The 13194-nt window shown below is 49.5% G+C and overlaps 1 protein-coding gene across 5 annotated transcripts in view; it reads left to right on the top strand.

The window, feature by feature from the left end:
• The window catches only part of DAAM1 (dishevelled associated activator of morphogenesis 1), a 96696-nt gene that overhangs the window by 30247 nt on the left and 53255 nt on the right, over positions 1-13194 (top strand). For all 5 annotated transcript variants that reach the window (XM_064461016.1, XM_064461015.1, XM_064461018.1 and 2 more), the window contains exon 3: positions 5551-5774. In XM_064461016.1, coding sequence (XP_064317086.1) covers positions 5592-5774 — 183 coding nt within the window. In that variant the 5' untranslated portion in view covers positions 5551-5591. The remainder of the gene's footprint in view (positions 1-5550; positions 5775-13194) is intronic.

Below are 13194 nucleotides of genomic sequence, written 5' to 3'. Positions count from 1 at the left end.
AAATCATTCAGGGTGTTTAAGGGAGGAATACACGAGTTAAACTCATTGTTTCTCCCACTGCCAACCCACCCCACTTTTTGGTTTGCTAAAGGAAGAGCACAAATCCACCCGGCTGCTGGAAAAAAGTCATGTGTGCGCTTGTAGAATTGGGTCATTTAACACCCTAGTGAGTATTAAGAAATATATATATATATAGATAGGTTCCCAAACTGGGTCTTGTCTGTTATTCCATGCTTGTTGTCCTTGTTCCTGAAATAAATGGCATTTGCCTGAGCTGATCTGCTGGAGCTCCCATAAGAAGCAGTCTGTAGCAGTTTAGAGGATCTGGCACCAGTACTCAGCTCATGACCGGTTAAATTCACCCTTTTCATGGAGAATTCGTGACCTCCTTCAGTGTTACTGCACCACTTGCTGCCTGGGAAACTTCCAGCAAGGTTTGGTTTTTAATCCTCAAAAACTAAACAAAGTTTCAGTGCAAGCAGCATCTTCCTTTGTCAGATTTGTCTGTGCAGAGCTGTGCTGCTGCTCTCTGTGACTGCAGGGGTAGAAAGGCTGTGTGTGGATTCCCGGGGCAGCTGATGGATGCTGCAGCATCTTCGCTGTGGACCCAAGCTTATCTCCATGCCCTGGGACAGACATGGTCCTGCAATATGCCAGCAGCCATCCCCTGCTCTGGTCTTTTGCTGGCTTGCCAAACCGAGCAGCGCTGCTCCAAGCATTGATTTCAGCTGGTGAGCACTAAGACAGACCCCGTCTCAACCTGCCACGCTCTTCCCTCTGAAAACTGGATTGCAGAGTCAACAGCGTGTATGCTTCCCTTCGCGGGGAGCTCGCTCAGGCGCTGGAGAGGCAACTTGCAAGCTGGACCATGATATTCTTACAATGCAATGGAAGTTGTTGCTCTTTTCCCCAAGTAGCATTATCAACACCTCCAGATGGGAACCCCATGCAGACATGTACAATAAAAGTCTCTCCCAGCACTTTTGCTGCTTGTAGTAGGTGTAAATTTTGTTTAGATGGAAAAAGGAAGGCTTTTTCTTGTGTGTTACAAATTTGTGAAACTTTCTTTTACCTGACTGGTGAACATATCAGTGTTTACTAGCTCTGTGAATAACCTGGTTTAATTTTTCTTGTTGCAACCTGAATTTTACCATTGAGCCCCCCAAAGCTCATCTGTCCTTGCCTTGAGCAGAGCAAAATGGTTTCTTGTGAGAGAGCAGGCCCAGATACATGCTTTAGGTTGTGACGAATGCCACAATAAAAGGAAAGAATACGAAGGGTAGGCGACACATTTTAGGCAGGCATTGGGTTTTTGAGATGCTGGCAGATGGGGCTTTCTGGGAGCGAGCCAAGAGCCTGTGACTGCAGCCAGCTCCTGCCCATCACAGGGGTGACATGCCGCTGGCCTTCAGGTACTGGGAAGCCCTAGCAGTGCTTGGAGATGCCAGATGCTCTTTGTTGGTTTCAGGGAGTGTAACATGATTTCTGGGAAGGGGAATGAGGATCTGGGGTAATTCGGGATTTGGCAGATGTATTTATAAATCCATGAAACCCAAGTCTTTGAGATTTGCTTACGCTGATAATTATGGCTCTTGTGATTTAGCAATGAGTCAGGCTCCTCCTGGCAGCTGGTTTTCCTGTGTTATCATGGGAAGGGTCCTGTCCTCATCCCCTTTTGTGGCTGCTGTTTCACGAGTGGATGGAGGGGGAAAAGGCAATCACCAAGGCCAAGCACCTCCCAGCCACCGCCAGCCAAGGAGGTCATTTTGCAGTGAGTGAAGAGAGGCAGAAAATTTCCATCCATCAGGAGCATCCCAGGCTGCGCCAAAACTCTGTGGGGTGGGGAGTGGCAAAGCTTGGTGTGATCCAAGATGCTGGAATCTTTCAGGGCTCAGCAGAGACGGCCAGTGAGTGTTACTGCACTTGCACAAAAATACTCTTCCCTTGTGCAACGCGCTGAAATAAAGCTCACTGTTGAGAAAGAGCTCGCTCAGGACCTTGCATCCTTCATTTGGGAGGGGATGGGAGAGGAGCCAGAAAAACAACACGCTAATATTCACATTTGAAGATTTAGCTCCTAGCTTCTGGGCAGGTTTGGAGGCGGGTGTGAAGTGGAGTGTGCACGCTCTTTTGCATGCGTTTGTATCCTTGCTGGGTATTTTTAGGCTGCAGACCGCAACACTGCAATACCAGTGCTGGCTTTAAACCAGCTTGTTGGGGCATCGGTCACAGGCAGGCTTTGGCAGTGTGTTGCTCCACGCGGGCTAATTTAGCTTGCTGAGGAGGCTGTTGAATATGCAAGCGTTAATTGCTGCTCTTGTTTCCTTAAAGGAAAGGCGGAAGCGACACCAGGGTCCAATTTTCTCCTAATGACTGATTTCATTTAAGCACTGCTCAGGGCAATGTAGGCTTGGCGCTTTATTTTAGGGCTGGGAAAAACAAGACTCATCTTTCTGTGCATCACTGAGCTGCAGCCTATGGCCTCTGTCCTGTGTGGGGACCCTGGTCAGTCCTGGTGACACATGTGGGCTAAGCTCCTCCTCCTCCTCCTCCTTTCCCTGGTCTTTCAGGCTGAGCCCATTACACACACATTTCCACCCTTGTTTCTGTGAAAGCAGCGTTATTTGGGAATGATTCAGCCCCATCAGTCCTTCCATGGGATTTGGGGTTTGGCTAGAAGTTCCCTCAATGACCCTTCCCATCCTGTCTTCCCTGGCTCTGTATGTATAGGGGCAATTAGACTTAATTTATTCTGACCCGCTCAGTAGTAGAGGCCAGAAGGCACTATTAGATCACAATCTGACTTAAATTTATTGAACTAATTAGCACTCAAAGGTATAAATGGGAGGTGGGGGCAGGACACTTAACATGCGATGCTGCGTGGAACTAGTCCCTTCTGCTCTCCTTAACGCAAGCCTCCAGGTTGCCAGGGGCTGTCAGTTTTTCCCCAAGAATAACTGATTTCTGTAGGGTTTGCAGGGAAGGAGAAGGTTGCATAGCTGGACTTTGTTCTGACAGTGCAATCTGTGCTGTCTGCAGCTCCCCACGACCTGCCAGGAAGCTGTGTTTTGATTTTGATCCATCATGTCAATGAATATTCATAATCCTTCGGAAGGTTTAATGCTATTTGCCTGGTAGCTAGCATATTCTCTCTCTAACCTTTTTTAGCCTTGGTTGCTATAACCTACAGCCCACTCAGCCTACATTATAGGGTGGTTTGGTTTTTTTAATTGTTTATACATGAAAATGAGGAACCTCAGTAGCTCCAAAGCTGGAAGCAGCTCAAAAATACTTTGTCTTGGTTGCTACATGACTGCCTGCTTTAAAACCCAGAATAAAATCTTGCCTTTTGGACTGTCATTCAAACTCCTCGTAAAACATCATCAGGAGTGTGTATCTCTGAAGAGCATGTGTCTTTCTGGTAAAAGCTTACTGTACATTTTTGCAAGCCCAAGTCAGAGCTTGTATGTAGCAGCAGGTTTCAAGGACAAGGCTGATGTGGTGTTGAAAAGGGGATGGAAAATGCCCTGTGGAGAGGAGAACAGGTCCATTTGCTCCAGACTGGCTGCAGGATCAGGATCAGGCCCTGCTCTGGGCATGCACAGCCCTACCTGTGAACTGGGAATGACCAAGTGACCGAACTTTGTTCAGCTGAGGATATGTGGGTCAGGACCAAGGTCCACACCAGGCACGAAGCGCTGGGTAGCCACCAGCATTTCCTTCTGCGCTCTGCTCCTCATGGATCTTTAAAACCCAAACCTGCAATGTTTTCCCCCATGCTGGAGGAAACAGAGGTCTATCTGCCTTTGGTTTCTTGTTTCCCTCCCTCGTTTAGGAAAGAAAGTCCCCAGCAGGTTCCAAAACCCGCCTAACACCAAAGGGATGCCAGCAGGCTGCTAATGGATTTGCTGCGGTGCTGGCTGCCGGGGAGCTGTGATGAGAGAGGTTTCATGGCAGCTGAAATTCCTCCAGTGGCTGCATTTTTCTACATAGAAGATGCTAAATGTGAAATGAGATTTAGGGCTTTTTGGGGAGGGGAGGCACAGAGCAGTTGCACAGCCTGGGATTATCCCCCATGAAGACCCAACGACTGTTTCCCATTGTTTGTGGTTCAGCAGATGATTACACCATGTGCTAAAAATATGCAATTGAAGACAATTTCAAGGGTCAGATCCTCCATTAAAGTAATGTGGGTAGAGCCTGAATTTTCTGCAATGTCCCTATTTCGAGAGGGCAGCGTGTTTGCCGTGCAAGCGGTGGTGCAGGGTCCAACCCCAGGTCTGCCCCAACCTGCCTCCAGCGCTGGCTCTCCACAGGGCGCAGCAGCTGTTTATTCGGACATATAAATCCATAGCTGGACAGGAATGGCTGGCTCCAGAGAGATCAGATTCTCCTCTCCAAATGCTGACCTTTTTTCCCAAGTCTCTTCATAGCTTTGTTAATAAATCTGAGTCATCCATATTTCAGCCTTCTGCATTAACCTTGGCTGTTTGTCCTGTCTCTTAACATCTCAGCGTCTTTTTTCACAGAGATAAATGTGTGGGTGTGTGGCTTTATAAGACAAATGTTCAGGCTTATTAAAAATTTCTCTACTTTGCTGGTTGATTTTTCTCGTTAGGGTGCTTCGCTGCCATCCTGCTTCCTCGTAGGTGGCCCTCCTCTTGTATCGTTGGCTTGACAGTCCCAATTTTTGGGCAGTATTTGCCTGGTCCTTGCCATTATCAGTCAGGCAAGACACATCATCTGCCCTGAGCTTTACTCCCAACCTGAATTTCAGAAATCAGCAAAACCCAAGCGTCTGCCAGCGCAAGTGGTGCCCAACATAAGCACTGCGTAGGAAAGTCTGAGCTACCAGCACCGTGTGATTTTTATCAGCTGAAATCACGTCTTGTAAATATTTACTGGAATTTCAAGTAGGGTTTATCTAATTAAAGCCAAGTAAAACTTTCCATGAAAAAGAGCCGCCCAACTGGTGTTTGGTGGTGGATGTTTAGGGACACGTTTAAGAGCTTGGGGGATAATATTAGGATATTTTCTCAGCTCTGCTGCCTTCTGTGACTCAGGGCATCCTGAGCCACATGAGGTCTTCAAGCACTGAGTCACCCGTGCTAGGGACCACGTACCTGGTGGCCCCGAGCACATCCAGCTGTTCCTGGCAGCAGCCTCCCAGATTTGCCATACCCCTGGCTGGACTGAGATGGGGGTTGGCCTGGCTGCCACAGCACAGGGAGGCTGGCAGGGATTTGCTGGGATTTGCAGCAGTGGTGGGGCTCCAGGACCCTTCTCCCCACAGGAACGGTGATGCGCCCCCCTGCTGCTGCCTCCTTCGGCACGAGGCAAGCAAATGCATCTTTTTAACTCACGTGGTAGTCAAGGTTGCCAGGGCCATAAATGTCAAATCTGAACAGAAATATTTGGCATGTAAACCGTCTCCGCTCTTCCCCTCAGTGCTGAGCGCGTGGGTGGCTTTGATTCCTCCTCCCCTTCGTGGGACGGGAGAGCAGCACTGCAGGGCAGCTGCTAGAGCCTCCTCTCTTCTCTTCCCCTCAGGATCTAGTGCCCAGGAGGGAGGGACGCAGAGGATTTTGGCCATGGCCCCAAGGAAGAGGAGCGGTCGGGGGATCTCCTTCATCTTCTGCTGCTTTCGCAGCAGTGACCACCCTGAGATCACGTACCGGCTGCGCAATGACAGCAGCTTTGCCCTGCAGACCATGGAGCCTGCACTGCCCATGCCACCGGTGGAGGAGCTGGATGTCATGTTCACTGAGCTGGTGGTAAGTAGGATGCTTTTTATTTTTTTCTTCTTTTTTTTCCTCCCATTTTTTCTAGTCTCTCAAGGCTTGTTTTTGAGTTTTCAGGCAAGCTTTGGTGTGAAGGTAGCATCAGGGACTGCTGTTGGGAGCGGTTCTGCACTGAACCTTGAGCTCTGCTTGTCCCTGAAGTCCTGCCAGTTTGGGGTGGTTTCTCTTTCTCATTAGAAAATCTTGATTCTTAGAGCACAGCTTGAGGGCCATCTCGCTTTGTGCACCTCCAGGGTGATGCAGGGGTGTCCAAGCTGGTGAAGCAGGTTGTCCCCCACAGGTGCAAAGTGACTTTACTTGCTGGGCAGTCTGCTGCGGAGTAATCGTTGGGTGTGGGCTAAATTGAGATTTGGAGAGTCAGGATATTGTTTCTTTATTCCTCTGTACCAAAACTGTGAAAAACATGGATCAAAAAAACCTTGACAGCCCAAAAAAGCTTTAATTTCCCCTAAGCGAAGAAACATTTTGGTGTGGATTGTTGGACAGACCCAGAGTGCTCCACGTTGAGTTGATGCAGTAGTGAAATGGGGTGTCCTTATGGTGCTTTGATGCATAGAGGGAGCTGGGAGTTGTGATACTGGTTGGTCACACCTCATGGTATAGCATGTCCCACTAGATGCCAGGCAGCATGGTTCTGATGGGCTACGCCACTTGATAGAGAGCTCCAGGTTGTATTACAAAAGCCAGTTTTGCCCAGATGTCCTTCTCCATGGGTGAGATGAAAAGGCAGACTGGGGCACCTGACATGGTGGGCATAAGACGTCCCTGCAGCAGGACCTCTTCTTGCAAAGAAGCAAAACGCTGCCAGTCTGATTTGGTTTGTTCAGGTGGAGCAAACACACACCTCTGGTCCACATTTTTCTCCACTGATAACTTGGTCAAATCAGAGTTTTCTAGGGAAATTCTTTCCCGTGGAAAACTCACGCTGTGCCCTAGCCAAAGGCAGTGTAAGGGCTTGTTGTGCTGTGGCTCGGCATCTGCAGAGGCTCATGGACTGGAGCCCCATCAAACCTGCATGCCCACAGTGCTTTCCTCAGCCCAGGATTTTCAAAGCATCTCTGCAAAATTGAGCCAGATGCTTCATGCAGAGGCTGTGCTGCAGGGAACCGCTGTGTGTGTGCAGTGAGATGGGAGCCCAGCGGTGCTCGCAGGGACCAGCTGGGCCCGGGGCACGCCCTGGTGTGGCCCTTCTGCTCTCCATCCCTTGCTCCATGCTGCTGAGATTTTGGGTTTTGTCTCTCAGCCAAGGGTGAGAATAAGGCTCAGAGATGGCTGCTGCTCCAGGGCACACCGGCAGCAGGAGCTGTGCTGGCTCCCCAGGGACTGAAGTCATATAGGGAGGAGAGGACAGCGGGTGCCCTCCATGCTCCCATGCAAGCAGCTGCAACCTTCTGGCTCCCCAAAAAACCCATCAGGCAGATCTCGACCTGAGCCAGTGCCAGGTGGGAGGGAGGGGGAAGCCAAGCTCTGCCCCATGGGCACAAGAGGGCAGATTCCCATTTGCGGGGAATGAAGTTGCAAATCATCCCCTGCCCCCCCCATTACAACAGCTCCTTCTTTCTCTCAGTAACCTGTTGGTGTTGGGGTATTAAATTTCAGCATTAGTTAAATGGTTTGGAAAATGTCCCACTGTTTCTGTATAAACCCACTATGTAACATTTGGAAGAGAGACAGAGAAAGCACTCAGAGGCGCTGGGCTGATTTTTACGCCTGCAGGAGCCTGATGCCACCCGGCCTGTCACGCTCGACCATCCAGGGCAAGACGGCTTGTGCCCACTCTGTGGGACCAGGACTCCCTCCAAAGTCCTCAGTTGTCTCAGTCAGCTCAGTCAGCTGGGTTGAGGGAAATCAAAGGGGCTGGAGGGGATCTGGACACTTTGCCAGCTCAGGTTGGTCCTTGGCCAGCTCTTCTCTTGCAGCTTAATAGTGACCTTTCTGCCCCATTTGTTCCCATTGAGGACTTAGAGTAGCAGGGGTGGAAGATTTCAGGCCTGGGATGGACAGTATCTTTGGGGATGTTGCAGCAGTGGATTTGGTCACTTGGATGGACGATCCTCCCACAGAAACCAACAATCCAGCAGGGTCCCTGCTCTGCAGATCCCAGCCTGCTGTGTACACTAAAGGGCAGAAACTATTTCTTTTCGGAGCCATCCTGCAAAATATTCTCTGGGCTTCGGGTGTTTTAAGTGTACCTGTTCATCTGAGTCAGGAAACATCCATAGCGTGAGAAATCGGTGATTGTCCCGTGCCAGTGGCAGAGGACAAGGGCCTGAGCTGCAGAGGGATGTGGAGCAGCTGTGACTCCAAGGTCAGCTAAAGGCTCAATTTGCTCTCCCAGTGTCTGTTTTATGGCCTGCTTTATGTTAGATGGACACTTTGGATTTTAACTAGACTAGTTAACTAGAATAGTTAAATAGTGAAGGTTTTATTCTGTGGCTGTGCAAGTGCTTCTCAGGAGGAACAGGGAAACCAGATGTTTTCTTTCCCTGGGCACAACAGGAGCAATTAGCCTGTAAGAAATGCCCCATGTCCATCATGAGCTGCAGGGACAGTGTGCCCTGTCCCAGGCAGCAGTACACAGCAGGCAGGGGCTTTCCTCTGGCTTAGGACAGTTGCAAATGTTGTTGCTGTGGTCAGTGACTTATGACAGCTTCCTCCCAGTGGAACCTTTTCCTTTTCCCTTCCTTTTCCCCCGCCTGGGCTGAATGGGTTTTCGTCAGGGTATTGTTGGGATGTCGCTCAAGCGGGCACCGGCCGCATCTGAAAGGCTTTTCTTTGTCCGCTGTCCTGCCGGGGCTCCGGCCAGGCTCAGCCACCCAGGGAGGAGCAGGTGCTGGCAGGGAGGCATAGACAAAAGCTGGGTATTTCAGGAAGGTTACTAATTTGCAGCTCCCTTAGCTGGGAAAAGGCTTTGCAATTTTGTGCAGCTCTCCTTGCATCGACACCGGTGTACCCCACCATCTCGGGTCGGCGGTGTTTGCTTCCTGGGGCTCATACAGTGGTGTGGGACCTGCCAGGCAACATCCAGCAGATTTAAGGAGTTTCTGGAGCCATTGGTCCTCCTGTAGGACACATCAGGAGGATCGCTCTGCTGTGGGGCTGCTCAGCCCCAGCAAGGGGGAATATCTGGGGCTGCACGAGCTGCCTGCGAACCAAGAGAACAAAGCTGTGCCATCTGCCACGGCTTCTTTCAAGAGGCTCCTGTATATCCAGGCTAACAATACAGCGTTTCTTCAAAGGCTGAAATCTTGCTTGCACGCTCAGAGAAAGCACTTGCAAAGCTCCACATAATGGTGCCATATGGTAGATCTTGCCATAACAATCCTCTCTATTTTCTGCCAGCAGCTAGACTTTCCACCAGATGGGTGAATGACTGATGTCCTTTATATCTGCTTAACACTCCTTGTCACTCTGAGGTTTGTAATGAAACGCTCTGTGTGTGGTGGTGTGTATTGGTCCCATGGGACGTGCACCGGGTAGGGGGTGGAGCCATGGGGGGATTGCACAGTTTGGTCCAGAGAGGGCAGTGGGAGCCCTGGAACAACCCAGGACCCCTCACTGGCTCTTCCCGGGTGACAGCAGGGTCCCCATCCCGGCAGCACGAGAGCAACTGCTCCAGCAGCTGCTCAGACCGCCCGGATACTCGAAGGAGCTGCTGGGTCCAGCGTGGTTTCATTGCTTCGCTTGCCCCTGGAGCACAAGGTGCTGCCTCCCCTCAGTCCCACTCCTCGCATCCCTGCCAGTGGAGGGAATGGCTCAGAAGAGGTGCTGCCTCAGCCACCGCTCGAGGCTTGCCCTCCCAAATACCTGGGGTTTGAAGAAATTCCAGTTACTTGTACCGATGGGGCTTTGCAGACTTTTCACCTCCAACTTGCCATCAGCGATACAGAATAAATTTGAGCAAGTGCCATCTAGCCCCGCATCCCACCCATGATGTGCAGCAGCTCATTTTTAGCCTATGAAACCAGAGCAGGTAACCTTCCCTGGGTCCCTCTGCCCACACTCCAGCAGCCAGCAGGTCTTAAGAGACCTGGGGAGGTGACGCCCTGAGGCGGGTGGCTGGTGGCTGTGCAGTGTCCCCAGCCCCCTGGGCTCAGACGGGTGCAGACCCTTGCCCACTGACTTTACACAGGGTTAGTGACTGCCTTCACAGGGATCTGCTGGAGGGGAGATATTCACACACAGTCTCCAAAGTGCTGGGCTTTATGCCTTCCTCTCCCGCAACATGGAAGGCTGCTCCATCCCTGCTGCTTTATAAAGTAGTGGAAACTCGGGAGCCTGGGAAACAAAAAAAAAGGTCTCTGGCTGCTTACAAGATTTATCCCACCATTTGTTTTTGCTGTACTTGGGGCAACTAATGCATTTCATCAGAGCCGCTCTTTGGATGCTATCTGTTAGGAGATAGCATCCCCCGTCACAGAGATTAATTCTGTGTCGCTTTTAAAATGCTTCATGGTGGGCGATCGGTCTGTGGCTCGCGATGTGGGGTGCTCGCATAAGATGTTCCATGCATAACTGTCCTGCAGAGCCGTGCCTTCCCGCCCTCTTGGCGTGCCAGGATGACTGCTATTTTATATACTGCTCAAATGGGGAGCGGAAGACAACTCTCATGTGAGGAGAAGGTGGTGGTGCAGTCAGTGTGAGAGCTCTTATGTGTTAATAGCAGCGCCAGGTTGGGAACTCACTGGTAGTGATGTCCAGTTTTACTTAGGAACTGAAGTAATGTGCTTTTCCCCCGGTTTCTAATCCGATAAGGAGAAAGTATGAGGTTTTGGGCCTTGCAAAACAACACGGCTTTTAAGTAACAGCTGAGGGATCAGCTGCAAAGCCAAGCTTTGCATTTTATGCTTGCAGGTCAGCTGTCGTTTTTTGCTGCCTGGTCTTTGCAGCATTAAGGACTTCAGGATTTTGAGAACCACTAAATGGTGGCTGGAGCCATTTTCCCCTGTATCTGCAAAGAAAAAGTATGCAGTTGGTACCCAGAAAAAATATGATTACAACAGCCCTTGTGTCCTGGGCAAAACACTTCTTTCTGCAGAGTCTGTCCAGGGCCAGACACTCAGCACAGGGCTCCTGACCACATCCCACCACTGTCTCCCAAGACCAAGTTCCCTTGAGCTTAAGAATCGCTTTTAAGGAAGAAAACTAAGTGATTTAGTGATGTCTGCTTTTAAATTCACTCCGCAGGGAACCATGCGGACATTTTTACTGGGCTGTCCAAGTTCTGCTCTTTAGATGCAAACAGCCCAGACCTGCCACACTCTAGTCCCAGGCTGCCGCTCACAGTGCTTGGTCTTGTCACCTCATGGCATTACTCCCTCACAGATAATCTCTTAAACATATATTTTGATAGGTAAGCATCTGATACAGCAGTCACATACTTACTTAGCGATAAAATAAGGATTTTCTGCCTACATGTGTTCCACGGACCTGAATGAAGTAATCCACTGAGGAACACTATATTTCAGCTGAAGCATTCGTGTAATTGCAATATCTATTACAGCTACAAACTAGTAGGGGGCTTGCCCAAAAACCATGCTGCTCCTGACCCGTAATTTTATAAAGGAGCCGTGTTATAGCAAAATGTGAACCCCAGCTGAAGGTAGAGAGCACATAAGAAACCCCTTTGTTTTCAAGAGAAGTACAGCTGAAGTGGAAAAAATATATGGTCTACCTGCTAAATGCTTTCCACTTTGCACTTCATAAAAGAGGAGGCCACATCCCTGGGAGATGCCTGGGCAGCTCATTCGGTAACGCGTCTGTGACCTTAATTGGGGCATTTAGGTTTTTGGCTTGCACCAGCTCCAAGTGTTTCTGGCGCAGGTCACCACGGAGGGTACCAGCCTCATTGCTGAGCAGTGGTCTTCTCCTTCCTGGTTGCTTGGTGGTTGGGTGGTGGTGATGGAGTTACGGGCAGGACTGAGCAGCATGTGGGTTGTCCTTCATCACCAACCTCAGCAGGAAGTGCTCCTGCTGGGAATAGCCCATGCCTGCCTCGTATCTGTTTGCAGATGCAAAAGAAAGCTGTTCATACACTGTAGTATCTGTCACTGGCAGGTGCTGGGCAGTCCTTGGCATGTGAGCATCACCAAGGTCAGCTTTTGGCAGCTGAGGTTTTCTGCAGCTCCACAGGCAGGATCCTGCCTGAACGCCCAGTGGTCCTAATTCCCATCAACTCCAGTGTTCAAATCAATACTGTTACTTACAGGGATCAGTTTCCCTTCCCCAGTAACACCTAACATCTATAAGCCCATCTGATACCTGATTGCACTAGGCATCTTGCTGGATGTCAAATCTCGGTCAGAAATTGCCTCCTTGCAGGGTGACTCTGCTTTAAACCTGCTCGAGTTCTTAAAAATGACCTGAGGATGCTGGGTGTGACCAAAGCCATGGTTGTGGGGAAATGAGGACCACTTGTCCCACCCAAACCACAGGTATGCAAGGAGCCCACTTCCATCTTATGTTGGCATGAGCATCAGACTGTAGCTGGCTCCTGCTCCCCTCAGACACATCCTTAGGGTCCCGTGTGCAGAGCAACAAATCTTGGGAAGCTTTCAAGATTGACTTGGCGTGGGGCTTTGCAGCCACTAATTCCCATCCAGCCCCTTTTCAATGTCCTCCCTAGGGCCTTAGCTGGGGAAACCTTGGGGCAGTTTAGCCCCAGACTAACCAGGCACAGCTTTCCTAAGTGAGCATCCACATCAGGCAGGTGACATCTGAAGCTATACTTGGCCTGTTGGTTTGACTTTCAACTTCAGTAGCTCTCAAAGATACCAGTGAAGGTGGCATCTAAAAACTGATTGAAAAGAGAGCTGCTTCTTTGGGTACATACGTAGGTGGGAAATCCACATCTGAAACTTCCGTCTTACTTATTTGCCAGCTCTGTGCTTTATTATGGTACAAGGTGCACCCAGCAAAGGGCAGTCATGCCCAACTGTGTTTGACTTGAATTTAATCCACTTTTAGTGAACACAGTAGTAAATAATGGGCTGATACATCTTATTTTTTTTGTTTTCAGGGTTTATATACAATTGTGTGGGAAAAAAAGCACTCTGGTGGTCCACCTGCAGGGCTTCTAGATCTGAGAGTTCTCTTCAGGGTAAAACTGCGTAGATCAATAACTCAGGCTGTAGAAGTACCCTGTGTTAATTAAAATGGGAGAAAGGTTTTCCAGATAATGTCGGTGAAAAGGTCACAGAAGGCCGAGGTCAAGAAATAAAAAAAATTTATATACGTAGTTATAGATACATATTACAAAATAAAAAGAGATTGAGAAATCTAAGTAGATACTTCTTTTTTAAAAGACATTAATATTGGAATATGAACACTTTTAGAACCTGTAGCCTATTAAAATAATTAAATGAAATAATATTAAAGCAGTATGTGCTGTCTG

The sequence above is a fragment of the Phalacrocorax carbo genome, chromosome 9 (genome assembly GCF_963921805.1).
Source record: "Phalacrocorax carbo chromosome 9, bPhaCar2.1, whole genome shotgun sequence".
In the NCBI taxonomy this organism is placed as follows: domain Eukaryota; kingdom Metazoa; phylum Chordata; class Aves; order Suliformes; family Phalacrocoracidae; genus Phalacrocorax; species Phalacrocorax carbo.
Note: the sequence above shows the minus strand (reverse complement) of the source record. Positions and strands in the feature narration are given on the sequence as shown.